General features: G+C 46.6%; 1 protein-coding gene across 1 annotated transcript in view; it reads left to right on the top strand.

The window, feature by feature from the left end:
- The window catches only part of LOC101940467 (cholesterol 7-desaturase nvd-like), a 53,568-nt gene extending 30,285 nt beyond the window's left edge, over positions 1-23,283 (top strand). The window contains exons 2-7 of the mRNA XM_005295633.4: positions 948-1,136; positions 2,540-2,718; positions 9,999-10,124; positions 10,482-10,601; positions 14,801-14,977; positions 18,043-23,283. Of these exons, the coding sequence (XP_005295690.2) occupies positions 948-1,136; positions 2,540-2,718; positions 9,999-10,124; positions 10,482-10,601; positions 14,801-14,977; positions 18,043-18,204 (953 nt within the window). The 3' untranslated portion in view covers positions 18,205-23,283. The remainder of the gene's footprint in view (positions 1-947; positions 1,137-2,539; positions 2,719-9,998; positions 10,125-10,481; positions 10,602-14,800; positions 14,978-18,042) is intronic.
- Positions 23,284-25,609: the final 2,326 nt, after the last annotated feature.

Below are 25,609 nucleotides of genomic sequence, written 5' to 3'. Positions count from 1 at the left end.
GACTAGATGACCTCCTGAGGTCCCTTCCAACCCTGATATTCTATTATTCTATGATTCTAAGTCTTTTGAAACTGAAGAAAACAATTGCATTTCTTTAGGAGCTTTTTGTGAATATGTAGATATGTGTTTAAACCAGCTTTTAAGTCATGATGGCCTAGAGGATCTGCTTCTCAGGAATTGTATCTACTATATCTTGCTTCTGTGGCTTATGCCAAACTGGGATTTCCCTTGATTTTGGGCCACCTGTACATATCTCATATCAGGCATTAGTTTTTAGACTCTAAATAGTTACAGAAATGGTTGGCTTCAGCACTCCTAATATTATGCAGGTTCACTGTAAACTGTAGTATGAAATTGGAGAAAAATTAATAAAGGATTATACTGAACATCCGCAATGTTGTCTTGGTCTCCTGATGACATCCTGAAAATGACCCTTTTGACGTGGGGACATAAAGGTGAGCGCTGATTCTCTGGGTAGCAATGGGCAGATGTGCTTGTGTAGGTCAACAGGACCACGTATGGAGTCAGTCTTACCTGGGATAATTCTTGGTGTCACTTAAGATGTTGACAGATATAAGACAGTAATACAATTCTCCAAAAATGCCAACCATTCTAGACCACAGTCTTTTCTCAAAGCCTTTATAGACTGTCTTGACAGGAAAACCGCTTAGTTCAGCTTCATTGACTGTTTAGTAACTCTCTTGCTTTCCTTCTCTGGGGGAATCCAAGAGAACTGGAATGGGAACTGCTCAGATGGCAACCTCCTTGCTTATATCACAGGCTGGGTGCCCCGCTGTGCTCCACCTCTTGCATAAAGTCCTGCAAATAATGCTTTGCAGTTCTGAAAATATTATAAGGGATACAGCAACTGGGATATTGACCAAACCCTTAAAATGAGATCACTCTGTTACCAGCCTAACCAAGTGTTTTTGTCTCTCTCCGTGCAGGGGAACAGGTTGCTGTATTCCGTGCTCTGGATGGACAAGTGTATGTAGTCGATGCCTACTGCCCACACCTGGGTGCGAACCTTGCTGCTGGCGGCCGCGTGGTGGGTAACTGTATTGAGTGCCCATTCCACGGGTGGCAGTTTCGGGGAGAAGATGGAAAATGCACTACAATCCCATATGCTGAAAAAGGTGATTCTCTGCGTTCTCCTCCCCCTCCCCATGACTTTGCACTCAAGAGCTTGTGGCAGGGGCAATGTCTGTTCTGATACAGAACATGCTTTCCTAAGGAAATATAACTCTGGAAACATCCACATGGATAGGTCTCAAACTGTAACTATCCATGCGGAATCATCGTCCAACAGGTGTGTGTCTAGTGGGGTCCCTCAGGGATTTATGCCAGTCAACATTTTTATCAGTGACCTGATAAAAACAAAAAAATCATTGTGGATAAATTTTGCAGATGACACAAAAATTGGGAGGTGATGAATAATGAAGCGGCCAGTTGTCTGATACAGAGCCATATGGATCACTTGGTAAACTGGTTTCAGAGTAGCAGCCGTGTTAGTCTGTATCCGCAAAAAGAAGAACAGGAGTACTTGTGGTACCTTAGAGATAAATTTGTTAGTCTCTACGGTGCCACAAGTACTCCTGTTCTTCTTTTTTGGTAAACTGGGTGAAAGCAACCAATATGTGTTTCTGGATGTTTTTCTAAAAGCTCTGGTCTAGGAATTATTTTGGAGCAGGTCTCTGGACTATGTTCTACAGGAGGTCAGACTAGATTATCACAATGGTCCTCTCTGGCCCTGGAATGTATGACTCTATGAAGGACATGATATTGTGAGATGTTCATACAGTTTGAGTGGACCTCAAGTGAAAAAATGATTCTGTATATAATTTTAAAAGAATACTATTCAACTCCTGAAATGGAGGGGGCTTGTTGATGTGAACTTATTTAAATAACTTGAATGAATGATATAGTAAATCGAGGCCTTAGCATAGGTTGTCATAACTTCAGATTTAATTTTAATCAGGTTTATTTTTAAAAAGAGAAATATAATTAATAAACATTTTTAAAAGCCCATCAGTGTATATCCACCCTGTCTAGTTTGGGCCCCAAGGGCACATCTACACTACAGCTGAAAGCACGCCTCCGAGCCCAGGTACACAAACTCACGGTAGTGGGGCTTAAGCTAGCATGTTAAAAATAGCAATGTGGGCATTGTGGCTTGGGCTAGCTACCCAGGTCCAAACCCACCTGATCACCTGGGTCCAAGCTCAAGTGTCTAGCCCATGCCACAATGTCCACGCTGCAAGTCTGTCTACCCGGGCTCACGCCCAGCTGAAATGTAGATGTACCTTCAGACTGACGTGGGAGAACATGAACCACAAAACCATCCTTCTGCATTGTCCTGTAAGAGCGTTCAGCTCCTATACAACCAGTACAAGAGATGCTGGGCAGCACTAATGTCCTCTGTTGGGACTCTGCCTCTCTGTGCCATTTGCTGTAGCTCAGGGCCGAGTGAACGAACCTATGACACAGTATTAGACTTGGCACCATCTGCTCTGCACTAACCTCTTTCTCCCCTCCGCAGTGCCAGACTTTGCAAAGATTAAAACGTGGCCCTCCTGTGAGGTAAACGGAATGATACTTGTCTGGTATCACTGTGATGGTGTCGATCCAGTGTGGACTGTCCCAGAGCAGGAAGAGATCACCTCCAAGGAGTGGGTGTATCGTGGCCACACAGAACATTTTGTCAATGCTCACATTCAGGTAGGAGACTTCTACTACGTCTGGTCAGACTCTGGGTAATGCTGTGGGTTTTTGTGCTCTGGAAATTGTATCCTACTGTGATAAATAAAGGGGGGGGGAAGAGCTCCCTTTGATGGACACCCAGCCAGCCAGCCAGCTGTAAAATCCCTTTTGGTAGCTGTTCTTTACTTGCTTACCTGTAAAGGGTTAAAAAGTCCCCCAGGTAAAGGAAAAAAAGTGGGCACCTGACCAAAAGAGCCAATGGGAAGACTAGAACTTTATGAAATTGGGGGAAAAAACTTTCCCTTTGCCTGTTGTTCTTTCTGGGCTGCAGGGACATGGAGCAGCAATGCTATAAGCAGGAATGCTGTGTAAGGTTTGAACCAGGTATGAAAAATTATCTTCCATACCTAGAAGGAATCATTTGGATAGAGAATGTTGAGATAAATGCGGTCAGGTTATTTCTTTATTTTGGCTTGTGGATCTCCTCTGTGCTAATCCCAGATGCTTTTGTTTGCTTGTAACCTTTAAGCTGAATCCCCAAAAAGGCTATTTTGGGTGCTTAAATTTTGGAATTGCTCTTTTAAAATCTAGCAAAAGCCTAAGTTCCAGATGTATTTTCTTTCTTTTTGTTTTTAATAAAATTTACCTTTTTTAAGTACAGGATTTGAATTGTTGTGTCCTAAGAGGTTTGTGCCTATGCCTTTTCATTAGCTAGTGGCAACAGCTAATTTCCTTTGTTTTCTTCTCAGCTCTTCCCTGGAGGGGAGTGAAGGGGCTTGAGGGAACCCCACAGGGAGGAATTCCCAAGTGTTCCTTCCTGGGTTCAAGAGGTTTTTTTGCATTTGGGTGGTGGCAGCATTTACCAAGCCAAGGTCAGAGAGAAGCTGTGATCTTGGGAGTTTAATACAAGCCTGGAGTGGCCAGTATTAATTTTTAGAATCCTTGCAGGCCCCCACCTTCTGCACTCGAAGTGCCAGAGTGGGAATTCAGCTTTGACACCTACCTAAAACAGATGAGGACTCCAGCTCTGCCAATCACTAGCACGAGCACTGTAGTTTACAGCTTTGAAACTTTCCCTCTTAAATTTTGACTCTTGCATGGTTAAGAAAGGGAGGAGCTGGTAGAACACTTAGCAAATGGTCTTAGCTCCGTATCAACTGTTTCCTCCTGGAGCCCAGTGCAAGCAAAACTCCCATTGACTTCAGTAGGAGCTCTGCCTATCATGCATGATCCAGCCACTCAGTTATAACAGCTAGTGCAGCCATGTGGATGTGGCTGGAGTTGTTAAAAGAAACACAAAGGAGTTAGGCACCCAAATGAATACCAAGGGGATGTGTGCCCAACTCCTTAAGGCTCCTCTGAAAATCTCAGCCCAGGGCAAGACTTGACCATTTCCCTTCTTCTATTAAATGGCACTTGGAAATAAACACAAGCTCTTGGTGTGACAGTTGCCTATCTCAGATGGCCCAATTCACGTGGCCATAAAACATTTATACAACCTGTCTCTAAGCTGTATCCCTCGGAAATACACTGCCTGCCTTGTTTCTTAACTGGAACTGTCAATAACTCTTTTCAGATTACTGGTGTCAGACTGACTCTTGTGGCATGTGCCCAGGACAAGTCAATGGAAAGAACAGCCTTTATCGTGGAGACTCCATTTTGCTGTTCTGTAGTTAAACTCTATTGGACTCCGCACTTAAAGCAGGAATTCAAGCACTTCGTTATGTACCGAGAATGCAGCATGAGCTCCCCAAACGTAGGGCATGTGCTCTCTGACTGTAGAAAGGACAATCTGAGAATTGACAAGTGAATCTGTGTGACCGAAATATCGGGTCCACCTAGCTGAGAGCCAATAACAGCCAGACAGGGATAAGGAGGAGTTGCTTTATTCTGCAGAAGAAAGGAGAGCTTTGCACCTTAGTACAAAAACTCTGTCTTACACACATTTTACAGATCCTTTATACACATTCAGACAAAGGTCCTTGCAGTGTTAACACTTGATTGGTGGTGGTCAGACCCGTGCTTTTGCTATCTGGTCAGTGAAAACCGGCTTGGGACCAGCTCCAACTACCGTAAGGCCTTGAAGGGAAGACAGTTGAAAAGTTCAGGCTACTGTGTACTTGAAGTGTCTGCTTCCCCCTAATGGCCCTGGTTGACATAAAGGCTGCTCTGTTAAGGGGGGGTCACTAGTAACTTTCACAGTCCCCCCTTCGGGCCTGACAAATTCAAAAATTGTCAGGCCCGTTATGCAATTTGCGATCAAGCTGGAGGGACAGATACTGGGTTTTCTTATGGACAGCAGAGCTTTTGATCATAGCATTACACAGGCATTTGGCACATTGTATCATTATCCAAATAACACATAGAAAGAAAAGAATCCATTTAACAATTGTTTGAAAGAGCCCCGTAAACCATGACCCAAGGTCTGGAAGGAGGTCCTCAAAACTGTGATCAAGAGATAAAGCACGGAAAACAACAGCAGCATTCTTAATGGCTTGTAAATCCTGCTCAATTAATCCAGAATGATTAACATAGAAACAACATTTTTCCCCGATGCGAGCACAAGTCCCCCCCTAATTGGTTCATATGCTTGGAAGGAGCATTGAGAATATTTGTATTTCCACCCAGAAAGTTTCCAAGTATGTCTCCATGGCCACAGATCAGATGGTACTCCTGATGTGTCTGTAAGGGCAGTGGGCCAGGCCTGATGCTCTAGATCATTCTGAATGGCCATTAGCTGGTCATTCAGGAAATCCTGAATTTCTGAACATGCTAGATCCCACTGCAATGCCTTCCCAGCCTCATTGATATTCAATACCATCTCTGTCAGCAACTTCTGGGTCATAGAACTAAGGGCGGAGATAACATGTAACTCACCAATTCCAGCCTGTACCTGGGTTAGCTGTGCCCCAATTTCTCATCATGTTTTGGTTCTTAAAAATATTCCAAACTGCTGCTGCACTACTGGCCCCATCCCATAGGGATCCGGTCAAGTCACTTTTCTTTCTAGAGGAAATAACCCACGCCCTCTGTTGTGCTAATCTAATGGCAGCCCCCTGTGAGCAATTTGGGTATGTAGAGGTGATCTGGAAACTGAATAAGGGTAATGAAAATGTAACAGTCCCTAGTGTAGTGTTAATCACAGTTCATTGATATCCTAATACATTTCTTTTTGGTGTAGTACTATACCACATTCCCAAGCATGGGTCCCACAAGTTTCTTCCTGCCAGTGTATAATTCTTTGTTTCTTCACCAGGGTCAGTTCTTAATGTCTCTTGTAGTCAGGAATCCCTGGACTTTGTGGTTTCAATGAAGCAAGTGTTCCTTCTTCTCTTTTCCTGAAACAGTGTGGTTTAGCATCATACAGGGGAGAGGTTACTAGCACATCACCCTGTAATGGTTTTGCTTCTTCTAGAAAAATCCAAAAGCACAGTAGGTCTGTCAGTGGACAAGGGAGAGGTTACTAGCACTTCACCTTGTCTTTTTTCCTTTTTCCTGCTGTCCAGAAGGCACAGCAGAGCTAGAAGGAGAAATAGGCTTATCAGTCGGAGAGTCCTCCCGAGGTGGAGGGGTCTTTTTACAGTGAGAAGCATGGGTCCAGGCAGGTAGTCCTTGGCACTTCACAGCGGTGTTGGTGGTTAACAGCACTTGGAAAGGGCCTTTCCAGTGGGGAGCCAAAGCAGTCTTTCATTGATAGACTTTACATAGACTCAGTCTCCTTGTTTCAATGAATGGCAGGGCTGCTAGGGTCTTTGGGTAGCACTTCTTTATCTGTGAGAAAAGAAACCTAACACATTTCATTAATGCCTGGCAGTGTTTTGCAGATCTCATAGTTGCTTGGGCACATTCAGGCCCCCCCTTTTCTTGGCTATCAGCCAAGTCTTAGCTGTGGGCAGTGTCCTTGGATTGGGCCAGCATCTTATCTTTGGACTGAGCTTGCTAGCTATTTTTTTTCCAGATAACTCGTTCTGTTTTTTTTCCTTCTTCCCTTCTTGGCTTCTTTTAACCTACAAAGGAAACTTCCACTCTTCACTCATACACCTTTTCCCAACAATGAACACATACACATTGCCATTATACAGTACATTAGTCTTATTACTCAATGTATGCCATGTACACCCTTCCAGTAACTTTATTACAGAGCTTTGGAGCAACAAACCAGGACAAGCACACCCACCTTTGAGGAGTCCACTCGGTACAACCTCTTGTGTCCAATAGCTTTCCTCCCTCCCCAGCCCTCTGGCTAGAAATCTGAGGTAGCCAGAAGGATCCCATGGGCAATATGGGGAATGGGTTAACCTTCCATGTCCTTGCTTCCAAAGACTGTTGGTATGCAAATGTTAACAACAATAATTCCTATTGTGCCAGTAAATGCATGGTACGTTGAATGCTGTTCAGCTGGCATCCGTTTTCTCTGATGATCTGAAAGACAAAAGACCAGAGGTCTACCCCTTCTGGGCAGTCAGTCATTGCTTAAAATATTTTTTTTATATACACATACTCTTGTAGATTTTAGGCAAAACAGAATTACCCCATATTTCCTTGTATTTATTTTATAGGCAGCCCAGGTTTCAGTGGCTTCTACTTTATTAGTTAGAAAATGGCATTAATACGGATGCTTTCTGGCTTGCTTCCAGATCCAAAGCTATCCACAGCTTAAAGATTCTTACTTAAAAAAAAAAAAAGGACACAATTAACTTTCCCAGACTTTTGATTGCCTTTTACTTCTAACTCCTGCTTTCAAACACCCAGTGATCTGAAAAAGACAACACAACCTATATTGGTAGGTTTGCATTTCTTTTACCTCTGCTACAATATACACTGCACATGTTCTGGGGAAAATGCACATCCTATCCACAATTCAATTTCCACAACACTAGCCACATCAATTGCTACACAAGGTGTAACTGTTTCTTTGTAAACACCGGGTAAAGACCATTTACTTAACATATAATTTAAAGGGCTATCCTCAGAGGGTTTTACCAGAGACCCACCCATCTGCCTGCTGACACTCTAACAGAGAATTACACAGAGAACAGAGGGAATTATGGCCTAATAGGATCCTATTACAGGAATTTCTACTAATACTGACCGCTACAGGGGACGGGACAGAAGGATCCCAATTCGACCTCAGAGCTTCATCGCACGCGATGGCTTCCACTCTGAGGAATTACGAATGAGAGGCTCAGTTCCGTCCACACACCTAACGCCCAAATGTATAAGACAGAAATTCATTAACCGGTTAACCAGACCAGAACCAGATAGTGTCTCCTTATCCTATTAGGACTCACCTTATCGGAGCACGAACCCCAGGGGCTGCGGTGAAGCAGAGAAAAGGGGTGAAACACCCCGTTGGTGCCGTTCCCAATTCGCCGCAGCCATCCGGAGTCCAATGTCCGAGCTAGGAGAGTCCCGGCGGAGTCGCCAGAAACTGTGACCGAAATATCGGGTCCACCTAGTTGAGAGCCAATAACAGCCAGACAGGGATAAGGAGGAGTTGCTTTATTCTGCAGAAGAAAGGAGAGCTTTGCACCTTAGTACAAAAACTCTGTCTTACACACATTTTACAGATCCTTTATATACATTCAGACAAAGGTCCTTGCAGTGTTAATACTTGATTGGTGGTTGTCAGACCCGTGCTTTTGCTATCTGGTCAGTGAAAACCGGCTTGGGACCAGCTCCAACTACCTTAAGGCCTTGAAGGGAAGACAGTTGAAAAGTTCAGACTACTGTGTACTTGAAGTGTCTGCTTCCTCCTAATGGCCACTGGTTGACATAAAGGCTGCTCTGTTAAGGGGGGGTCACTAGTAACTTTCACATCTGTTAATTTAGTTTGACTTAAAAATGAGTTGATTATAAAAGGATCCTCTAAGAAATGTACACCTACCGGCAACAGGTTTCTCTTCTGAATGATCCTAAGTCCTGAATAACACAGATGCTTCAAACTTCCCTTAGTTAAACTCACTGAAATCTTGTGCATACAATACATTTGAAGAGACTTTAATGGTTGATGGTAACTCTTTTGCTATTAATCTTCATAACGAAGTTTTTTCTTCAGCCTGAGCTGACAAATGTTCTGCTACACAGAATTCCACACAGAACTGTCTCTCTCAAAATGGCTGCCATTTCCCATTGCTCTCCGTGGAAATGAGGACACAGGCCGCTCTTAGCAAAAATGGTGATTAGCAGGGTTCTTACTGGAAACAATGGGAGGCGGTGGCCACTTTGAAAGAGGGCATCTTAACTGAGAGTTGTCAGGCCTCTGTCTGACTGAGAACAATGAGAGATGGCAGCCATTTTCAAAAAGGGGAATTCTTTGAGTTTTTATGTACCAGCCTCTGCTGACACTTCTATTTACGAAAATTAAGGGTCAAAATTACTGTTAATCCAAAGCATTTCTTTCCCAAAGCTACCTGTGTCCACTCAACAGAGAAGTGGAAGTGTGTGCATGAAAACATGAGGCATAATGTGAGCTTTGGGGCAGGGTGTGCACGGGACTGTAGGGGGCAAGAGGGAGGGAGAATTTGGGAGCAGAACACTGGGGTGTACACCCCTGTTGGCTTTGCACTGCTCTGCGAGTGCAAATCAACTCTACACTCTGCTTACTTGGCTCATATATTCCGGCTGCTGAGTGCTACTCCAGAGCGGGTTAACGCAGCTGGCAAATATTAGCTTGTTACAAGTTTTTGCTAAAGAGACACTCAGTGGGCAGGGGTGGCCTCAAACTGGTTGTTAACAATTGTTAAATCTACTCTGGGAGCACACATGCTAAAAGGCTTTGCTCACAATAATATGGTCACGGTGTGGTGCTGGGATAGGGCAGAGCCGGAGTGGGTGCCCTCACTGCATTTCCAGACCTTAACATGTTTGGGTTTCTTTCAGCTTAACCTCAGCTCTGCCTTTATCGGGTTCATGATGCTCGGTCTTAGGATAACTGCAACATCCCAGTAAAAATGTACCCTAAATTACTAATATATACGAAACCTTAATTTCATCTCCATGTTGTCTATCTGGAAGTGTTGTGATTACGGCTACCAAATAGCTAAATGCTATACACCCTGCTAGTCTGTGCTACGACACCCCATCATGTACCCACATGTTTGTCTCATCCATCCATTATGTCTTGTCTTTTAGATATTCAACTCTCTGGGGTAGGACCTGTCACTGTCATGTCTGTACAACCTCACAGTGTCCCTGTAAAGATATAGTGCCTGTATCTGAATGTCCAGCTAACTTGCAACAAATTAACTTGTATTGATGGTGTCTGTCTGGTAACAGTTAGTGTTCCCCACATGCAGGAAATCCCTGAAAATGCTGCAGATTTTGCTCATCTATCTTTTCTGCATGAACCAGTTTTTATGAGTGGAGTTGACCTGAGATTCACACACTCCAAGCTGTGGGAGTCTATGAAGCACTGCTGGAAGGTAAAAGGATCAACAGAACACATTTATTCCATCAGAGTCACTGCACTGACGTGCAAGTCCAGGTCAAGCTTTCCTTTGCTTCAGAGTTTTCCATAACTTTTGCCCTTCTCTCCTCTCACACACCCTTATGGTCGGCTTGAGCACCCTTCTCCTGTCTTGCACTCACTTGGCCTCAACCCTCCAGCCATGCTTTCTTGTATGATGCCTCCTTAGAAATATGACCAGCCTCTTCCCTTTCCACCTTCACTTCAGATATTCTACAACATGCTCAAACTACAACGGTCTTACCCCGTATGTCTTGTTTTGTACTTTTCCCCATGGCTCTAGACTGAGTCACTTCTTCTCAATCTCTTTTAGGGTGAATGGCAGCCCGAGCCAGAACCCAACAAGCACTGTTCCCTGTTAATGGTTAAACACAGTCTAACAGTGTTTGGAAAGCACTTCTCCTGGATGGATTTCGCAGTTCGAGCCAGACAGGTAGGTAACGCATGTCACAAAACAGTACTCACAAGTACCGGGAACAAAGGAAGTTCTAGTCATTAAAGGGCACAATGAAGTGTAGTCTGGGCTCTCTCAGAAACTTGCCTAGGTTTTAGCTAAGTAATTTGACTTCCCTGTGCCACAGTTACAAGTCTGCAAAAAGAGAGGTAAGCTGGGCGCAAGCAAACATTGTGCATTTTCATACATATCTCCAGGGGCAGAACACAACCATGGGGAACTGATGCATGTAGAGAACTCTGTGCTGAGGATTGAAGATGCAAAGCATTAGCAACACCAGGAAGAGAAACAACCCTAGAGTGACTGGGTTTGTTTCTGTCTAAACTTATGGAAGAAATTGATGGTTTGCATGGAACAGTGGGGAAGTTCTACAGGACTGAAGAGAAGCTAATGTGCCAATATTTAAAAGGGGTAAATGGGATGGCCTGAGTAATTATAGGCCACGCAGGCTGACCTAGATCCTTGGCAAAATAATAGAATGGCTAAGATGGGACTTGATTAATAAAGTTTTAACGGATGGGAATAAATACCAGTCAACATGAGCTGATGGAAAATAGATCCTGTCTTGTTTGTCATGAAGTGGATGGATTTCCACGCCATCCGGCTAAATTTCTAACGTGTTTGTTTTTAATGAGATTACAAGTTTGGTTGATAAGTGCTGCTTTAATAGACATCTGTAAAGCCTTTGACTTGGTATGATGTGACATTTTGATTAAGAAATTGCAATGATACAAAGCAGCATGGCACAAACGAATACAAAACTAGATCTCAGATGTAATTATAAATGGGGACTCCTCATCGAACGGGCGTGTGGCCCCACAGGAATTGGTTCTTGGCCCTACTCTCTTTAACATTTTTATCAGTGACCTGGAAGAAATCATATAATTACTGATAAAGTTTGCACAAGACACAAACATTGGAGTGGTAATTAAGGAAGAGGACAGATCTCTGAAATCGCTTGGCAAGCTGGGCACAAGCAAAGAATATGCACTTTAGTGTCAAGTCCCACATCTAGGAACAAATGTCGGCCACACTTACAGGATGGGAGATTCTATCCTGGGAAGCAGAGACTCTAGAAAAGATTTGGGGGTGGGGGGTGGATAATCAGCTGAACATGAGCTCCTAGGGTGACACTGGGCTAATCTGAACCTTGGATATATAAACGGGGAAATCTCAAGGAGGAACAGAGAGGTGATTTTATCTCTGTATTTGGCACTGGTGCCACCACTGCTGGAATCCTGTGTCCAGTTCTGGTGCCCACAGTTCAAGGACTTCAATAAATTGGAGAGGGGTCAGAAAAGAGCCATGGGAATGATTAGAAAATATGCATATAGGAAGAACGGATGGGAGCTCTAGGGGCTGGGCCTGGAGGGGAGGGGGCCGGGCCTGGAGGGGAGGGGGCAGAACAACGTGGATAATTGAGGTGGGGGCTGGGGTGGAAATAATTAGAATTTGAGGTCTGAGGCGAAGCAGGAAACCCCGCACCATACACACTGTCAGGGAGCCAACAAGAGTGGGCCAAAATCACCTTCCTTAATACAGTTGGGAGAGCAGGCAACACTGGCTGTTGTCTACGCACACACTGGGGTGGGGGGAGTGTAGGACAAAAATCAAGGCCAACCAAACAACTCAATGTAAATGTTTTTTCTTAACCCCCACTCCCCCCAAAAATCTCATGATTCTTGGGGGGGTGACCCATGATTTGGGAATAGTTGGGGTTGGCCATACTACTTCCAGGCTTACGAGCTATTCCAGCTACACTGCACAGGCTTCACTAATTGCAACGCTCTATAGCTTACGTTTTGTCTTGGTAGAGTCACTATTAAGAGGCTCCTGTTCCATTGCAAACAGGCTCTATGCACCCCTGGAGTTTGGGTGCAGACTTCCCTTAGTGGAGGCAACGGCACCCTCGGAAGAGCCAGCTGCTGATTAAAATGCTTGGCTCATATTCTTACTCCTCTTATGAGGCCTTGCTGGAGGGACTCTTCCTGTTAGGCAGCAGAGGGATGCGCCCAGTGTGATGAATGGCCGGTACAGTCGTCCCCAGCCAAGGAAGGGCGAGGAGAGCCTTGCGGTAGGGACTTGCTGATGGCCCTGACTAGACTGAGAAACAAACTCTTTAGCAAATGTTAACAAGTGTTAAGACAAGTGGCTGTACATCCCACTTGGCACTTCCTGCAGAAAAGGGGATCAAAATGGGTCTCACACCCTTGGCAAATGCTGCTCATGTCTTTGAAAGATAGTGTGTGGGGGGGTAATATCTTTTATTGGACCAGCTTCTGTTGGTGAGCGAAAGAAACTTTTGAGCTTAAACAGAGCTCTGCCTCAGGTCTGGGAAACGGCCCTACACAAGGATAAAACACAGTTTTTCTCCCAGACTGTCATGGTTAGCAACACCTGGACGGCCAACCCAGCCTCTGGCGCTTCCTAATCTAGCCCAAAGGCCAAGGGGCAGAGAGCGGGCTCTTGCGAAGCCTGGAGCAGGGCAACTGAGAAGAGCTGGCTCGGAGCCAGAAGTGTAGTTGGGCTCTAGGCACAGGACTCTGGGCACCTGGTTTCAGTTTGGGCTTTACATTGATCTTTAGGACTTTGTTACAAAGCAGGAAAAATCAACCCACCCAGAACCCTTATGTTCATCTACTTCCTTGTTCCATGCACGTGGCGTTTGCTCCTGGCTAGGGGCACTTGTGGCTCAAGGCTTGGTCCTGGGGCCGGTTTTGTTCAATATCTTCATTAATGATCTGGAGGAGGGCGTGGACTGCACTCTCAGCAAGTTTGCAGATGACACTAAACTGGGAGGAGTGGTAGATATGCTGGGGGGTAGGGATAGGATACAGAGGGACTTAGAGAAATTAGAGGATTGGGCCAAAAGAAACCTGATGAGGTTCAACAAGGACAAGTGCAGAGTGCTGCACTTAGGACGGAAGAATCCCATTCACTGTTACAGACTAGGGACTGAGTGGCTAGGCAGTAGTTCTGCAGAAAAGGACCTAGGGATTACAGTGGACGAGAAGCTGGATATGAGTCAGCAGTGTGCCCTTGTTGCCAAGAAGGCTAATGGCATTTTGGGCTGTATAAGTAGGGGCATTGCCAGCAGATCGAGGGACGTGATCATTCCCCTCTATTCGACATTGGTGAGGTCTCATCTGGAGTACTGTGTCCAGTTTTGGGCCCCCACACTACAAGAAGGATGTGGAAAAATTGGAAAGAGTCCAGCAGAAGGCAACAAAAATGATTAGAGGGCTGGAGCACATGACTTATGAGGAGAGGCTGAGGGAACTGGGATTATTTAGTCTGCAGAAGAGAAGAATGAGGGGGGATTTGATAGCTGCTTTCAACTACCTGAAAGGAGGTTCCAAAGAGGATGGATCTAGACTGTTCTCAGTGGTAGCAGATGACAGAACAAGGAGCAATCGTCTCAAGTTGCAGTGGGGGAGGTTTTTAAGGTCAAGCTTGACAAAGCCCTGGCTGGGATGATTTAGTTGGGATTGCTCCTGCTTTGAGCAGGGGGTTGGACTAGATGACCTCCTGAGGCCCCTTCCAACCCTGATATTCTATGATTCTATGAGGCTTGTGACTATTAGGAAAATGGTGTGTATGTGAATAGGAACAGACAGTGGGTGTCCAGGGGGAGAGACGTGGGCAGGTGAGACCAGCCAGCAATGTCAGCTGCCTGGCTCTCTCCTCCAGTTCGGGCTGCAATAACTGGAACCATTTGCTGTGGTTCCCCAAGGGCCCAGGGCACTCTGTCTCTGCCCTTTCAGCCCAGACAGGCCCTCAACTTCATGGGGCAAGCTGGGAGTTAGCTATGCCCACCCCTACCTGACTGGGGGCATCCCCAGCTGGGGACTTGGGGATGGCACCACCTGAGCAGCATAAAGAGAACCACACAGGGCAGAGAATCTGCCCCTAAATACAGGCTGTGACCCCTGGACCTGGGAGAAATATGTTCAGCCCATAGGCAGTGGGGATTCCCCTCCTCTCCCCACCCCCCCAGGGTGACTAGACAGCAAATGTGAAAAATCGGGATGGGGTTGGGGGTAATAGGAGCTTATATAAGAAAAAGACCCCAAAAATTGGGACTGTCCCTATAAAATTGGGACATCTGGTCACCCTACTCCCCGCCCCCCAGCCTTCCTGAGTGAAGGGAATGAGCTGACTTCCTTCTCTGTCTGAAGGTGGGGCCGGGGCTGGTCTACCTGACCTTTGAACATGCTTTCCTGGGCCGTGGGATCATTCTGCAGAGCGTGACGCCGGTGGAGCCGCTCCTGCAGCACGTTGTCCATAGGATCTATTACCAGCGAAACATGCCGGCGGTGATCCCCAAATTCATTCTGAAGGTGGAGTGTGTTCAGGTAAGCCACAGGGTACGGCTGCACCGCGAGCTGGGCTGTGACTCCCATCGGGAGGCAAGTTACCCACAGTAGTTCTGATCAAGCCAGTGTGCTAAAACTGGAGTGTAGCGCGGCAGCAGGGGAATGGGGAGGGGGGGGCGTCTGAGTCTGCGCCTGACCAGGACACTGGTACGTACTCAGAGCAGCTAGCCCCTCCCAGAGCACGTGCCAAGGCTACACGTCTGAGTGAGCTAGCGCACAGACGTCTCTCAAGATGGGAATTATCCCCCCCATCACGATGTGCAGATGTACCCAAAGAATTGCTTCTAAAGGGGGCTGCTGTAAGCACTGCCAAGCCACTTGGTGTCTTGGAACCAGCTGCTCTCTGTGGCACTCGGGGCTGCAGTGTCTGGGCTTGGATTACACGTAGTGCTAGTTCCCCTGTGCCTCCAACCTTTGGTAATGCTGCAGGAGCCAGGCCAGGAGGCTGAATGCTAAAGGCACAGGAGCTGGCAGGCAGCAAAGCTGCCTCTTGGTGCATTTCTTGGGTGTGTCTGGCTTAGGCTTCCAGATGTGGCAGGAGTGAAGGCCAGAGGCAAGAATGGCTTGCCCCACCCCCTCGGTGCTCTGAAAGCCCATGGGATTTAGGTGCCTTCCCCTCCCTTGGGACAGATAAAATGTTCTGGACAGCTACAGCTGGCCTCCAAAGGGCTCAGGGAAGCTGTTGCTGAAGGCGGGGGGGGGGGGGGGGAGGCACTAGGTATCCGGCACCCAACACTGCAAATGGGAGTGGGGAGTAGGCTGGGGCAGATCCCAGGCATTGCACACTGTCCTAGCCTGCCTTGTTCACAAGCAAGGCAGCACCGTGCTGCACTCGCTGAAATTTCCACCGGCTTTCGCAGTTAGTCCCAGGACCGTATTTGGCAGTAGCTGAGCCAGTGGCCAGGGCCTAGATGACCACAGAAGTCCTGCATCCTGTATCAAGGACCCCAGGGGTGTCCGGCTAGAAGAAGAATAGCAGTTTCTGGGCTTTGTTGCTGTTGGGAATCCTTGATGAGAGGAGACCCTCCCGCACCTCAGATCACATTTGCTGAGCAAGGGGAGGTCTGAGGGTGTAATTTGGGCTCCACCAGCTCCTTCCAGGGCTTCACAACCCTTGGTGCTGCGTGCTGGTGTTTTGATGCCTGTATCTTGCATTGCCCTGGTTACTCACAACCCCCAGAGCAGTGACAGAGGGCATTGCTACTATCTGGGACCTCTCTGACCAGGGACTAGAACCCTGCCAGGGCCTGCAGCCCTTTCAACAGCAGCTTCAGGTTCGCAACATCCGAGGCAGCTGAAGGAACCGGCGGCGGAAGCAAGGTGCTCTCAGGTGGAGAGTGCGTGATGGATGGCAAAGGCCCAATTTAGTTCTGGTAGCCTCTAAAAACCCCACCTGAGCTCAGAGCCCCTTCCTGAGCCCGCCATACCTCTCTGTCAGCACACACTGCACCAAGAAAGCCTCTTGGCACTACTCAGCTAGGCGGGGCTGGCGACTCCCCCTCTCTGCAGGGCCTGCTCCAGGCACCAGCTTACCAAGCAGGTGCTTGGGGCGGCACATCCAGCTGTTCGGCAGCAATTTGGCAGACGGTCCCTCACTCCTGCTCGGAATTGCTTTTTTTGTTTGTTCGTTTGTTTGTTTGGCTGCTTGGGGCGGCCAAAACCCTGGAGCCGGCCCTGCCTCTCTGGCAGAGGCTTGCCAGTCCCTGCCAGCAATGGGCCTTGGCATTCCCTCAATGACTTATTCCCTGCAAGGTCTGGATCCAGTTTACAGCTGGTTGTGCACCCTGGATGAAAGCTGGAGCCTGTTTGCTCTGACTTGCCATGGTAGCTCTGCAAGGGGAGGGGAGCAGCCCTATCTGTCAAGGGTCCAAGCGTGCTACAAGTGCAAACGTCAGACCTTGCATGTGTTACTAAGGTGTATGAGCAACACTAGTCTCTCCAATGGCTGCACTGCAAATTGAGCTCCATTAATCTGATGGCTGGGTGGAATTTAAGTTATGAGTCTTACCCTAAAGAGTTAGGAGCCTAGACATGAGTGTGCTTCTCCCAGCGAGCTCCTGCTACCCGCCTGACAAGCTCAAACCCTTGACTTGGATCATCCTCTATCTTAAAGGGAAGGCACTGCTTTCAGGGTATTTTCTATCATGAGGGAAGCTGCTCTTAGAAAAGGCCTCCCATGTTGGGCTGCCAGAGGCCTTGTACCCTTCTGCGGTTCCTGTGGATGGATACATATGGTGTATTGCAGAGTTGTTAAAAGGCCCCAGACATGGCTAGATTAGCCCCACACCAGCTTGGTGGTAAAATATTTAGTCTGGAAAGGTAAACGCTATTGTTCAGCACCTGGAGCCTATGAGAGGTGCTAAAAATAAACTCTTCTCCTAAACCTTGAACAGTGCTAAGGGGTGATGCCTTCAGGATAACAGAAATGTTGAAAGATCCCAGGTGAACCCAAAAAAGGATTTTGATAAAGAAAATTGGGCAGCAAGGAGCCCTATGAATCCCTGAAGTTCCCCCAAGCTTGTCTGGTGAGGATGCAGGGAGTTAATGTGGATGCTTCACACAATGCACAGTCTACCTGTGGAACTCCTTGCCAGAGGATGTTGTGAAGGCCAAGACTATAACAGGATTCAAAAAAGAACTAGATAAGTTCATGGAGGATAGGTCCATCAATGGCTATTAGCCAGGATGGGCAGGGATGGTGTCCCTAGCCTCTGTTTGCCAGAAGCTGGGAATGAGCGACAGGGGATAGATCACTTGATGATTACCTGCTCTGTTCATTCCCTCTGGGGCACCTGACAGGATCCTGGGCTAGATGGACCTTTGGTCTGACCCAGTAGGGCCGTTCTTATGTTCTCTGTGGTTAATAAACACTCAAAACACAGTGCCAGCAAAAGCTGAATACTTGAGCTTACTTCAGAGCCCGTGGGATCGCCAGAAACACTAATGTGCGGTACTGGTAGCATCACCAGTGGCTTGGTAGCATGAATGAGCCCCTAGTTCAAAGTTCCATGTATTTACAGCGATTCTGTTTCTTCTGCCCCCAGTTTGAACGTGATATCATGATCTGGAACAACAAGCAATATCTGTCTAAACCACTGCTGGTAAAAGAAGATTCCGCGATCCAAAGGCACAGACGCTGGTTTGCTCAATTCTACAGTGAGAACAGCACTAGATTCACTTTCCAAAAGGGTGGCGTGGACTGGTGACGTCCATGTGCTCAAAAGACGTCAAATGGCTGCATCCCTTTCTCGCCCATGAGAAGGGCAGTCAAGCGCATAGCAAGTTAATCAAGCTGCATTTCTGGATTTTCAGTGGCCCAGTTGGGCGAATCTGCAGTACAAGTAAAACTCTCTAGTTCAATACTTCTAGCTGGCCAAGCGTAGTGTCTGTCATGTAAGGCTGGGCAAATCTAGTAAGTGTTGTGTAGGCTTTGCGGTCATAACTGAGCTGTAGTACTGGGTGCCCCCCATCTCCAGTGGGAAAACGAGACTGACAGAATCCCCTCAAGAAATCGTCTATGCTTTGCAGGTTTTGTTACTCAGGGACAATTGCATGAAACCCCGATCCTTAGTGCTGCAGGGCTCACATGCTCCTATTCTCTAAAGCGGTCATTTGACATCTGTTCCTCCGCCCCACAACACGTCACGATGGCAAACCTGGATTGTTACCATGGATGAGGAATAGGCAGGGTCACTCTAAGGAGCAGATGGTCTGTTCTCTTGCTAATGTACTTAGAAACTCGCAAGGGAGCAACAGCAGTGGTCAGGGCTGGCTATCGATGGTCCCTGATGGATTTCTACCGGAGTTTTACCAAGGAGTTTATCAGCTCCTGAACAGATCTTAATGGGCACACAGCAGCTAATGAAGATGGGAAGTAATTTTCCTGATTGTCTTACAATGTAAGAATGTAAAAACCAAACTTTTTGTGCAAAGATTAGTTCCTCATGGAGTAATGTGTATGTGGATAGTAACAACGGACTGAACACCAGCAAGGACGTGTTTAGAAAGCGATGTCCTCATCTGGGGCAAGTGCAGAGAGTGCTGCCATACTGTGCAATCAGCATTGAGTATGTGTATGAAAACTGATCTCTGCTGGTCTGGCTAAAAACTGCTCTAATTTCCATTGTGCTTTGTTCCTAAGGGTACGTCTATACTTAGTTCCTGGTCCGGATGTAAGCGATCGATCTTCTGGGATCGATTTATCGTGTCTTGTCTAGACGCGATAAATCGATCCCAGATCCCAGAAGTGCTAGTATAAATAGATGGACCAACTTCTGCCTTGACTTACAACCTCTAGACTCCTGTTTGCTCCAGGTAAGTCAGGGCAGAATTTGGTGATCAGACTGTAATGTAGTTACTCTGTGCTCATAGCCATCAAAAACCACCGTACAGCGCACAGAACCGGTGGGAGCTTCCAAGCTAGGCCGCACCGTGCTGGAGCTGATTGACGTCTTCTGCTATCCAGATGGCTTGTGCCAAACAAAAGAAGGGGGTTACAAAGCATTCTGCGAACCTGCCCGCGTGTATCTTGTAAATTCTGCACTTTACTGAGCCTTTTGTTTTTGCACTGAACCATAAAACAATGTTAACCAGTGAGCCAGAGGCCTTTCCTTCCCAGGAGTTTCTCTAGTCCCACACTTGTTACTGTGTGAACTGCTTAAACTAGTCCCTTAATGTCATAGTCTCGAGGGGGTTGTGTGGTCCATTGGGGGGAGTGGCTCCTCTCCTTCCGGGTCTGTGGGCGGCCAATCCGCCCCAGTACAGGTAGTATTTACTTCATTGTCTGCGATGGGGGCTACAGCCATAGAATCGCCATGGCATGGGGTCGCTCATCACCTAAATGCTGAAGCAGGCCTGTACTACATGGCATAGCAACGTCAAGTCGGCTAGTTAACCCCGGCAAATGTCTGGCTCTCTGGTGTGACTGAGCTTGTACTAATAGGGATGGGTGCCACAAAGGGGTTACAAGAATTAAATAAGTCTTGGAAGAATTACTTCTGGGTGGTACCAGGAGCAGGCTAATTGTAGGGGGCTGAGTTCTTCTTTTGCTCACACATCACCCAGAGAAGTGTTCACAAGTGGCACCACTTTCATCTCGTTGGTGAAAATTCTTTCTACAACGTGAAATGGGCTTTTGTTTTGATCCTTGCCTTTACTGGTAGACTCTTTATAGTTACTATTTTTATATTACAAAGGTTTCATAAAAATGTATAGAATAAAAATATACAAAGTGTTACGTGACTCGTCATTCTCCAGAGGTCCTGGGAAGAACTCTCTGCTTTTTAAACTAGCAGCACTCAGCTGAACTTTACCTAGGGCTTCCTTGGGGTGGATGAAGTTTGGAAAAGAGACGACTAAGGGGGGATATGATAGAGGTCTATAAAATCATGACTGGTGTGGAGAAAGTGAATAAGGAAGTGTTATTTACTCCTTCACATTATACAAGAACTAGGGGTCACCAAATGAAATTAATAGGCAGCAGGTTTAACACAAACAAAAGGAAATATTTTTTCACATAATGCATAGTCAACCTGTGGAACCCCTTGCCAGAGGATGTTGTGAAGGCCCTTAAAGGCTACCAGGCAGAGGTTGTTGCCACTGAGCGTGGACAAGATTATCACAGCAACTTCCTTGGGAACCCGTGCTGCAGATATGCTGCACATGGAAGGCCTGGAAGCTTTTCATGCGCTGGTTCATGGAAAAGTATTGGGAGTTGAGTCTGGGCCCAGTCATCCCAGATGGATGGGACAAGTGGGGGGGAGGGGCAGAGTGGTGTGGGGCTCTGGGTGGGGCTTCAGGCGGAAAGGGCGGAATAGGAGGCGAGACTGCAGGTGGAAGGTGTGAGGAGGGGACCCCCAACTTGCTCAGGCCTAGAGCCCGTGAAATCTTAATCCACCTCTGCCTAACAGCCAGCACCTGCTCTTTGCTTTCTCTCCAAGGGCTATGACCAGTGTATTGCCAGCAGTTACAAGTTACCACCCAACTCTTCCTAAGCAAGCCCATTTATTCTTAAGGTAAAAGCATTAGAGAGACAAATATGTAAAAACAATAAAAAATGCTAGGTGCATGCTAAAAACTTACCAGAGGTTACCCATAAAAGTCTTTTGCAAACGGAGGCAGCTAACGGGATAGTTTCAGAGGGCGTAGCTGCAGACTTTCTGGTGAGTGGTGTGTTTGTGGGTTGTTTGTTTGCTCTCTCTGTATGGGCTGTGTACCCTCAGGGTATGTCTACACTGCAATTAGACACCCGTGGCTGGCCTATGCCAGCTGACTCAGGCTTGCAGGGCTCAGGTTAAGGGGCTGTTTAATTGCAGTGTAGACGTTCGGGGGCAGGGTCCTACCGTCCAGGCTCCAGTGCGAATCTGAACATCTATACTACAGTTAAATAGTCCCTTAGCCCTTAGCCCAAGGCACCTGGGACTGCCCAGGTAGACATAGAACCTCTCTCCATTGCTTACTCAGGCTGTTTGTTGGTGCCTTGGTAAAGGCCCAGAGGCTCTGACCCTTGGAGCTCTGAACAGCTCAGCTCTTTGAAGGCTCTGAGTGGTTAATCACTCCATGGTGGTGAGGGGTGGAGCTGAGCTGATCTAAGCAGGAAGGCTTGGTATAAAAAGTCACTTGCCAGGTGAACTCAAGAGCCATGAACAGAGGCAGCTCACAGGAGTGTTCTGGAGGAAGCTGAGAGAGGAAATGTGAGAGGTTTTCCTTCCAGGTTCAGCTCTTCATGTGATTCCATGATGGCCAGCAATGGAATAGTGGTGGTGACCTGCAACAGATGTGCCGTGTTTTCTTTTCTGTCTGAAACCAGAAAGGACTTCATGTGCATGAATTGCAAGTAGCTAGTTGTGCTGGAGGAGACGATTCTTGGATTGGAGGGGCAAGGCGAGACACTGCTGAGGAGCTGAGGAGTTCCTAGACAGCCAGGTTTGGGAAACACAAGTACCCCAGGTTCAAGGAAAAAAGAAGCTGGCCACCAAGGAATCAGAGAGAGGAATCCAGAGAAGAGGCCGAGCAGTTTGTAAGCACCAGAGGCAAGTGGTCACAGCAGCATTCTACACATCTGGAGAGAGATGAGGATAGGCAGGCTGTGGCCACCAGAGAGAAGAGGACCAGGAATTTCACTTAGCTAGAAATTTCCAGTCGATACCAGGCCCTCAACATGGAAACTGTTGAAGATGTCTCTCAAGATCCAGCTAGTCAAAGGGAACTGAGAGCTGTATGGGACACACCTCTGGATGGCAGCTGTAAGCAAATCAAGCTTGCTCACAAAGAGTTCTCCAACAGTCCAAGGAAGATAGACAATCCTTGTTGGGGATTCAATACTCAGAAGAACCGAAAGAACATTCTTCAAGGGATAGGTGGACCACAGGACAGTGTGCTGCCTTCCTGGAGCCATCACGAAAAGATTAGATAGGCTTTTGAAGTCGACTGGAAAGGATCCATTGGTGATGGTTCATACTGGCACTAATGACACTGTGTTGCAGGATATTTGACTGAAGAACGAGAATGTCCAAGCAAACTTCTTTGAGATCCTTCTGGTCCCACAAGCAAAGGCAGAAGATTCTGGAAGTGAACCGCTAGCTAAGTAAGTGGTGGAGGGTTTTGGTTTTGTGGAACATTGGTCCATCTTCTACAAGGGGAGGTAGCTGTATTGTTTGGATGGCCTCCACTTCAACAGAAGGGGGAACCAGTCTTCTTGGGGACAGGCTGGCTAGAGTAGTTGGGTGGGCATTAAACTAATAACAAAATGGGATTGTAAAAGAAAGGAAGATCTGAGCACTGAATTAGTGCAAAATCAAGATGTTGAGAACAAAATTAATCCAGGAACCAAAGGAAATGAAGAGGAGAAATTCTTTAATTGCCTATACACCAAAGTTAGGAGTTTTTATGGGCATTAATTTGATCTAGTTGGTATTACTGAAGCATGGTGGGATGATTTACACAACTGGAATGTTAAAATCAATTACACTGATCTACAATTTTTGAGAAGTCGTCTGCTTTAGAGATAAAATGTGCTATTTATTATGAATTTTGATGTGCTGAATTCAAATATGACAAAACAACTGATTGGCTACTGTTTCTAAGATATTTAAGTTTTTACATTTTATGTCTATGTATATTGTGTAGATAGTAGAGTTTTAATCACAAATTGTAAACCTAGGTCTTTTCATGTGTTTATGGTTGCTTTACATGATAATATTTCACCTGTCCTGTTTATGTAACACTTTAAAAATCAGCAAAAGGGTTATATAAATAAAATTTATTATGAAACAAAAGGCAAAAAACTATTCTGTACATAGTTTAGTCCTATTCACAATCCACTTTTTCCTTCTTTGACACACCTTTCCCAACTGGAGGCACCATGCAGAAGTAACAATTGCTGGTATGATCTGTTGGCTCTCTCCAAATCATTGGCACTGCAAAAGGCATAGATTTCCTTTTCCTGTTCAACCACTGGCGAAGATTTGTTGCACAAGTGTTGCAGCATATGTGTGGGGCCCACCTCTTGTTCTGATCTCCAATTTTGCAGCCAAAATAAAGGTGATAGGCTTTCTTAACCATAGTGGTTATACTGCGCTTTTGTGATGCAAAAGTCACTTCACCACAAACATAGCAGAAGTTATCTGCACTGTTCACACAAGTACGAGGCATCTCTGCTCACTTTGGCTAAACAGAAATGTGTCCCTTTGCAAAATCAAACACTGACAAATAAGAGAGCACGACACTGTATGATTTCTAGAGCTGATATAGGGCAATTTGTTCAGCAGAGCGATGTAAGCTTCGTTATGATTGCATCATCCATGACTTCTAGGAATAACATGATGCAATTCATATCATGTATGACGCAATACCAGCTTCAGATTACATCATTCATTGTTTTGCCTAAAAAGCAAGTACTGTCCAAACCCAGTCATAGATTTATTCATAGATCCAGTCAAAGATGTATTTTAGTCATTTCTGGTTTAAATTGAGATTCCTTCCCTTTATAACTCACTTATCCTCCGCCATTCCCAAGTCAAGGGTCGTATATACTGACCCAATAGCATATCTTGAAAACTAGAGCCAATCAACAATTTTAAGCATCATTTTCATTCTCAGTAACCCAGAATTAGTAAAGTTTGACTACATTTATTTCAGAAGCATTTTAGCTGTAGAGCAGTGTTATTATAACCTATTTACAAAGGATCAAGTGGGGAAAAGGGGAAGGAGAGTATCACTCTATGTCAAAAATGGCATTGCCTGTTTCCGAAGCACTGATAACTCAGAAGGAAATTATCTTGAATGTTATGGATCAATGTCCTAACAGATAAAGCACAAAATGGGGTATTAGTTGGTGTTTGCTACAGACTAGAGTCCTGTGCGGGATCCATCCTGCCCCGCAATACCCACTTCCACTCGCTCCTGCTATTATGTCAGCAAGTCCTGCGAGACCCATGGGATCCTGGTCCCATGCAGGACTCAAGTACTGACCACCAAATCACACTAGGGATCTTATGCACCTAGGTGTAATGTGTAGGAAAAAAGCTGTGTGATAGTGGGGAACTTCAATTTGAATGACATATGAACCATAGAAATGTAGGGCTGGAAGGGAACTCAACACAACAACAGGTCCAGCCTCCTTTGCTGAAGCAAGGCCAAGAAAACCTAGACCATCCCTGACCATAAGCGCCGACTCCATGGGTGCTACGGGGCTGGAGCACCCACGGGGAAAAATTGGTGGGTGCCCCACCCCCTCGCCCCAGCTCACCTCCACCTCCTCTCCTGAGCGCACCGTGGCTCCGCTTCTCCCCCTAGCTCCCACCTAGCTGTTTCACAGTGGAAAGCACTGGGAGGGAGGGAGGACGAGGGGGAACATGGCATGCTCGGGGAAGAGGCGGGTGGGGGGGGTTGGGAAAGGGGTCCAATAGGGGCAGGGAGGAGGCGGAGTTGGGGCGGGGACTTTGGGGAAGGGCGTGGGGATGGAGAGGCAGGGGTGGAGTCAGGGCGGGGAGGATTGAGCACCCACTGGCGTCAGGAAAAGTTGGTGCCTATGTCCCTGACAAGTGTTTGTCTAATCTCCAGTGATGGGGATTCCACAACTTTCCTTTGGAGCCTGTTCCAGAGTTTAAATACCCTTCTAGGTAGTAATTTTTCCCTAATATCTAACCTAAATCTCCCCTGATTAAGCCCATTCTTCTTGTCACTCTTTCAGTGGCCATGGTGAACAGTTTAGCACCATTCTTTTTATAACGGCCCTTAAATTAACATATTTGCAGACTGTTGTCAGGTTCCCCCTCTGTCTTTTTTTTTCAAGACTTAACATGCGCAGGTTTTTTTAATCTTTGCCCACAGCTCAGGTTTTCTAATCCTTTTATCATTTTTGTTGCTCTCCTCTAGACTCTCTCCAGTTTGTCGTGTAGAGGAGCGGACTCACCCCTGCGGCGCCTCCTGCTGGTGACTTCCGGGAATTAGCTCTTCCAGCGTCCTGGAGCGCCCTCTGCAGGCCGGTGGTCCACCTGTCCTTCGGCCCCCATGTCCCTCCTGGACCTCGGCACCCTTTTATCTGGGGTGCTGCCCCCTGGCAGTACACCCCTCAGTACTAGGGTCTCCCCTCCCCGGGGAACCCCCACC

The sequence above is a fragment of the Chrysemys picta genome, chromosome 18 (assembly GCF_011386835.1).
Source record: "Chrysemys picta bellii isolate R12L10 chromosome 18, ASM1138683v2, whole genome shotgun sequence".
NCBI lineage: Eukaryota > Metazoa > Chordata > Testudines > Emydidae > Chrysemys > Chrysemys picta.
The sequence above is the reverse complement of the archived record's forward strand: the minus strand, read 5'-3'. Positions and strand labels throughout refer to the sequence as shown.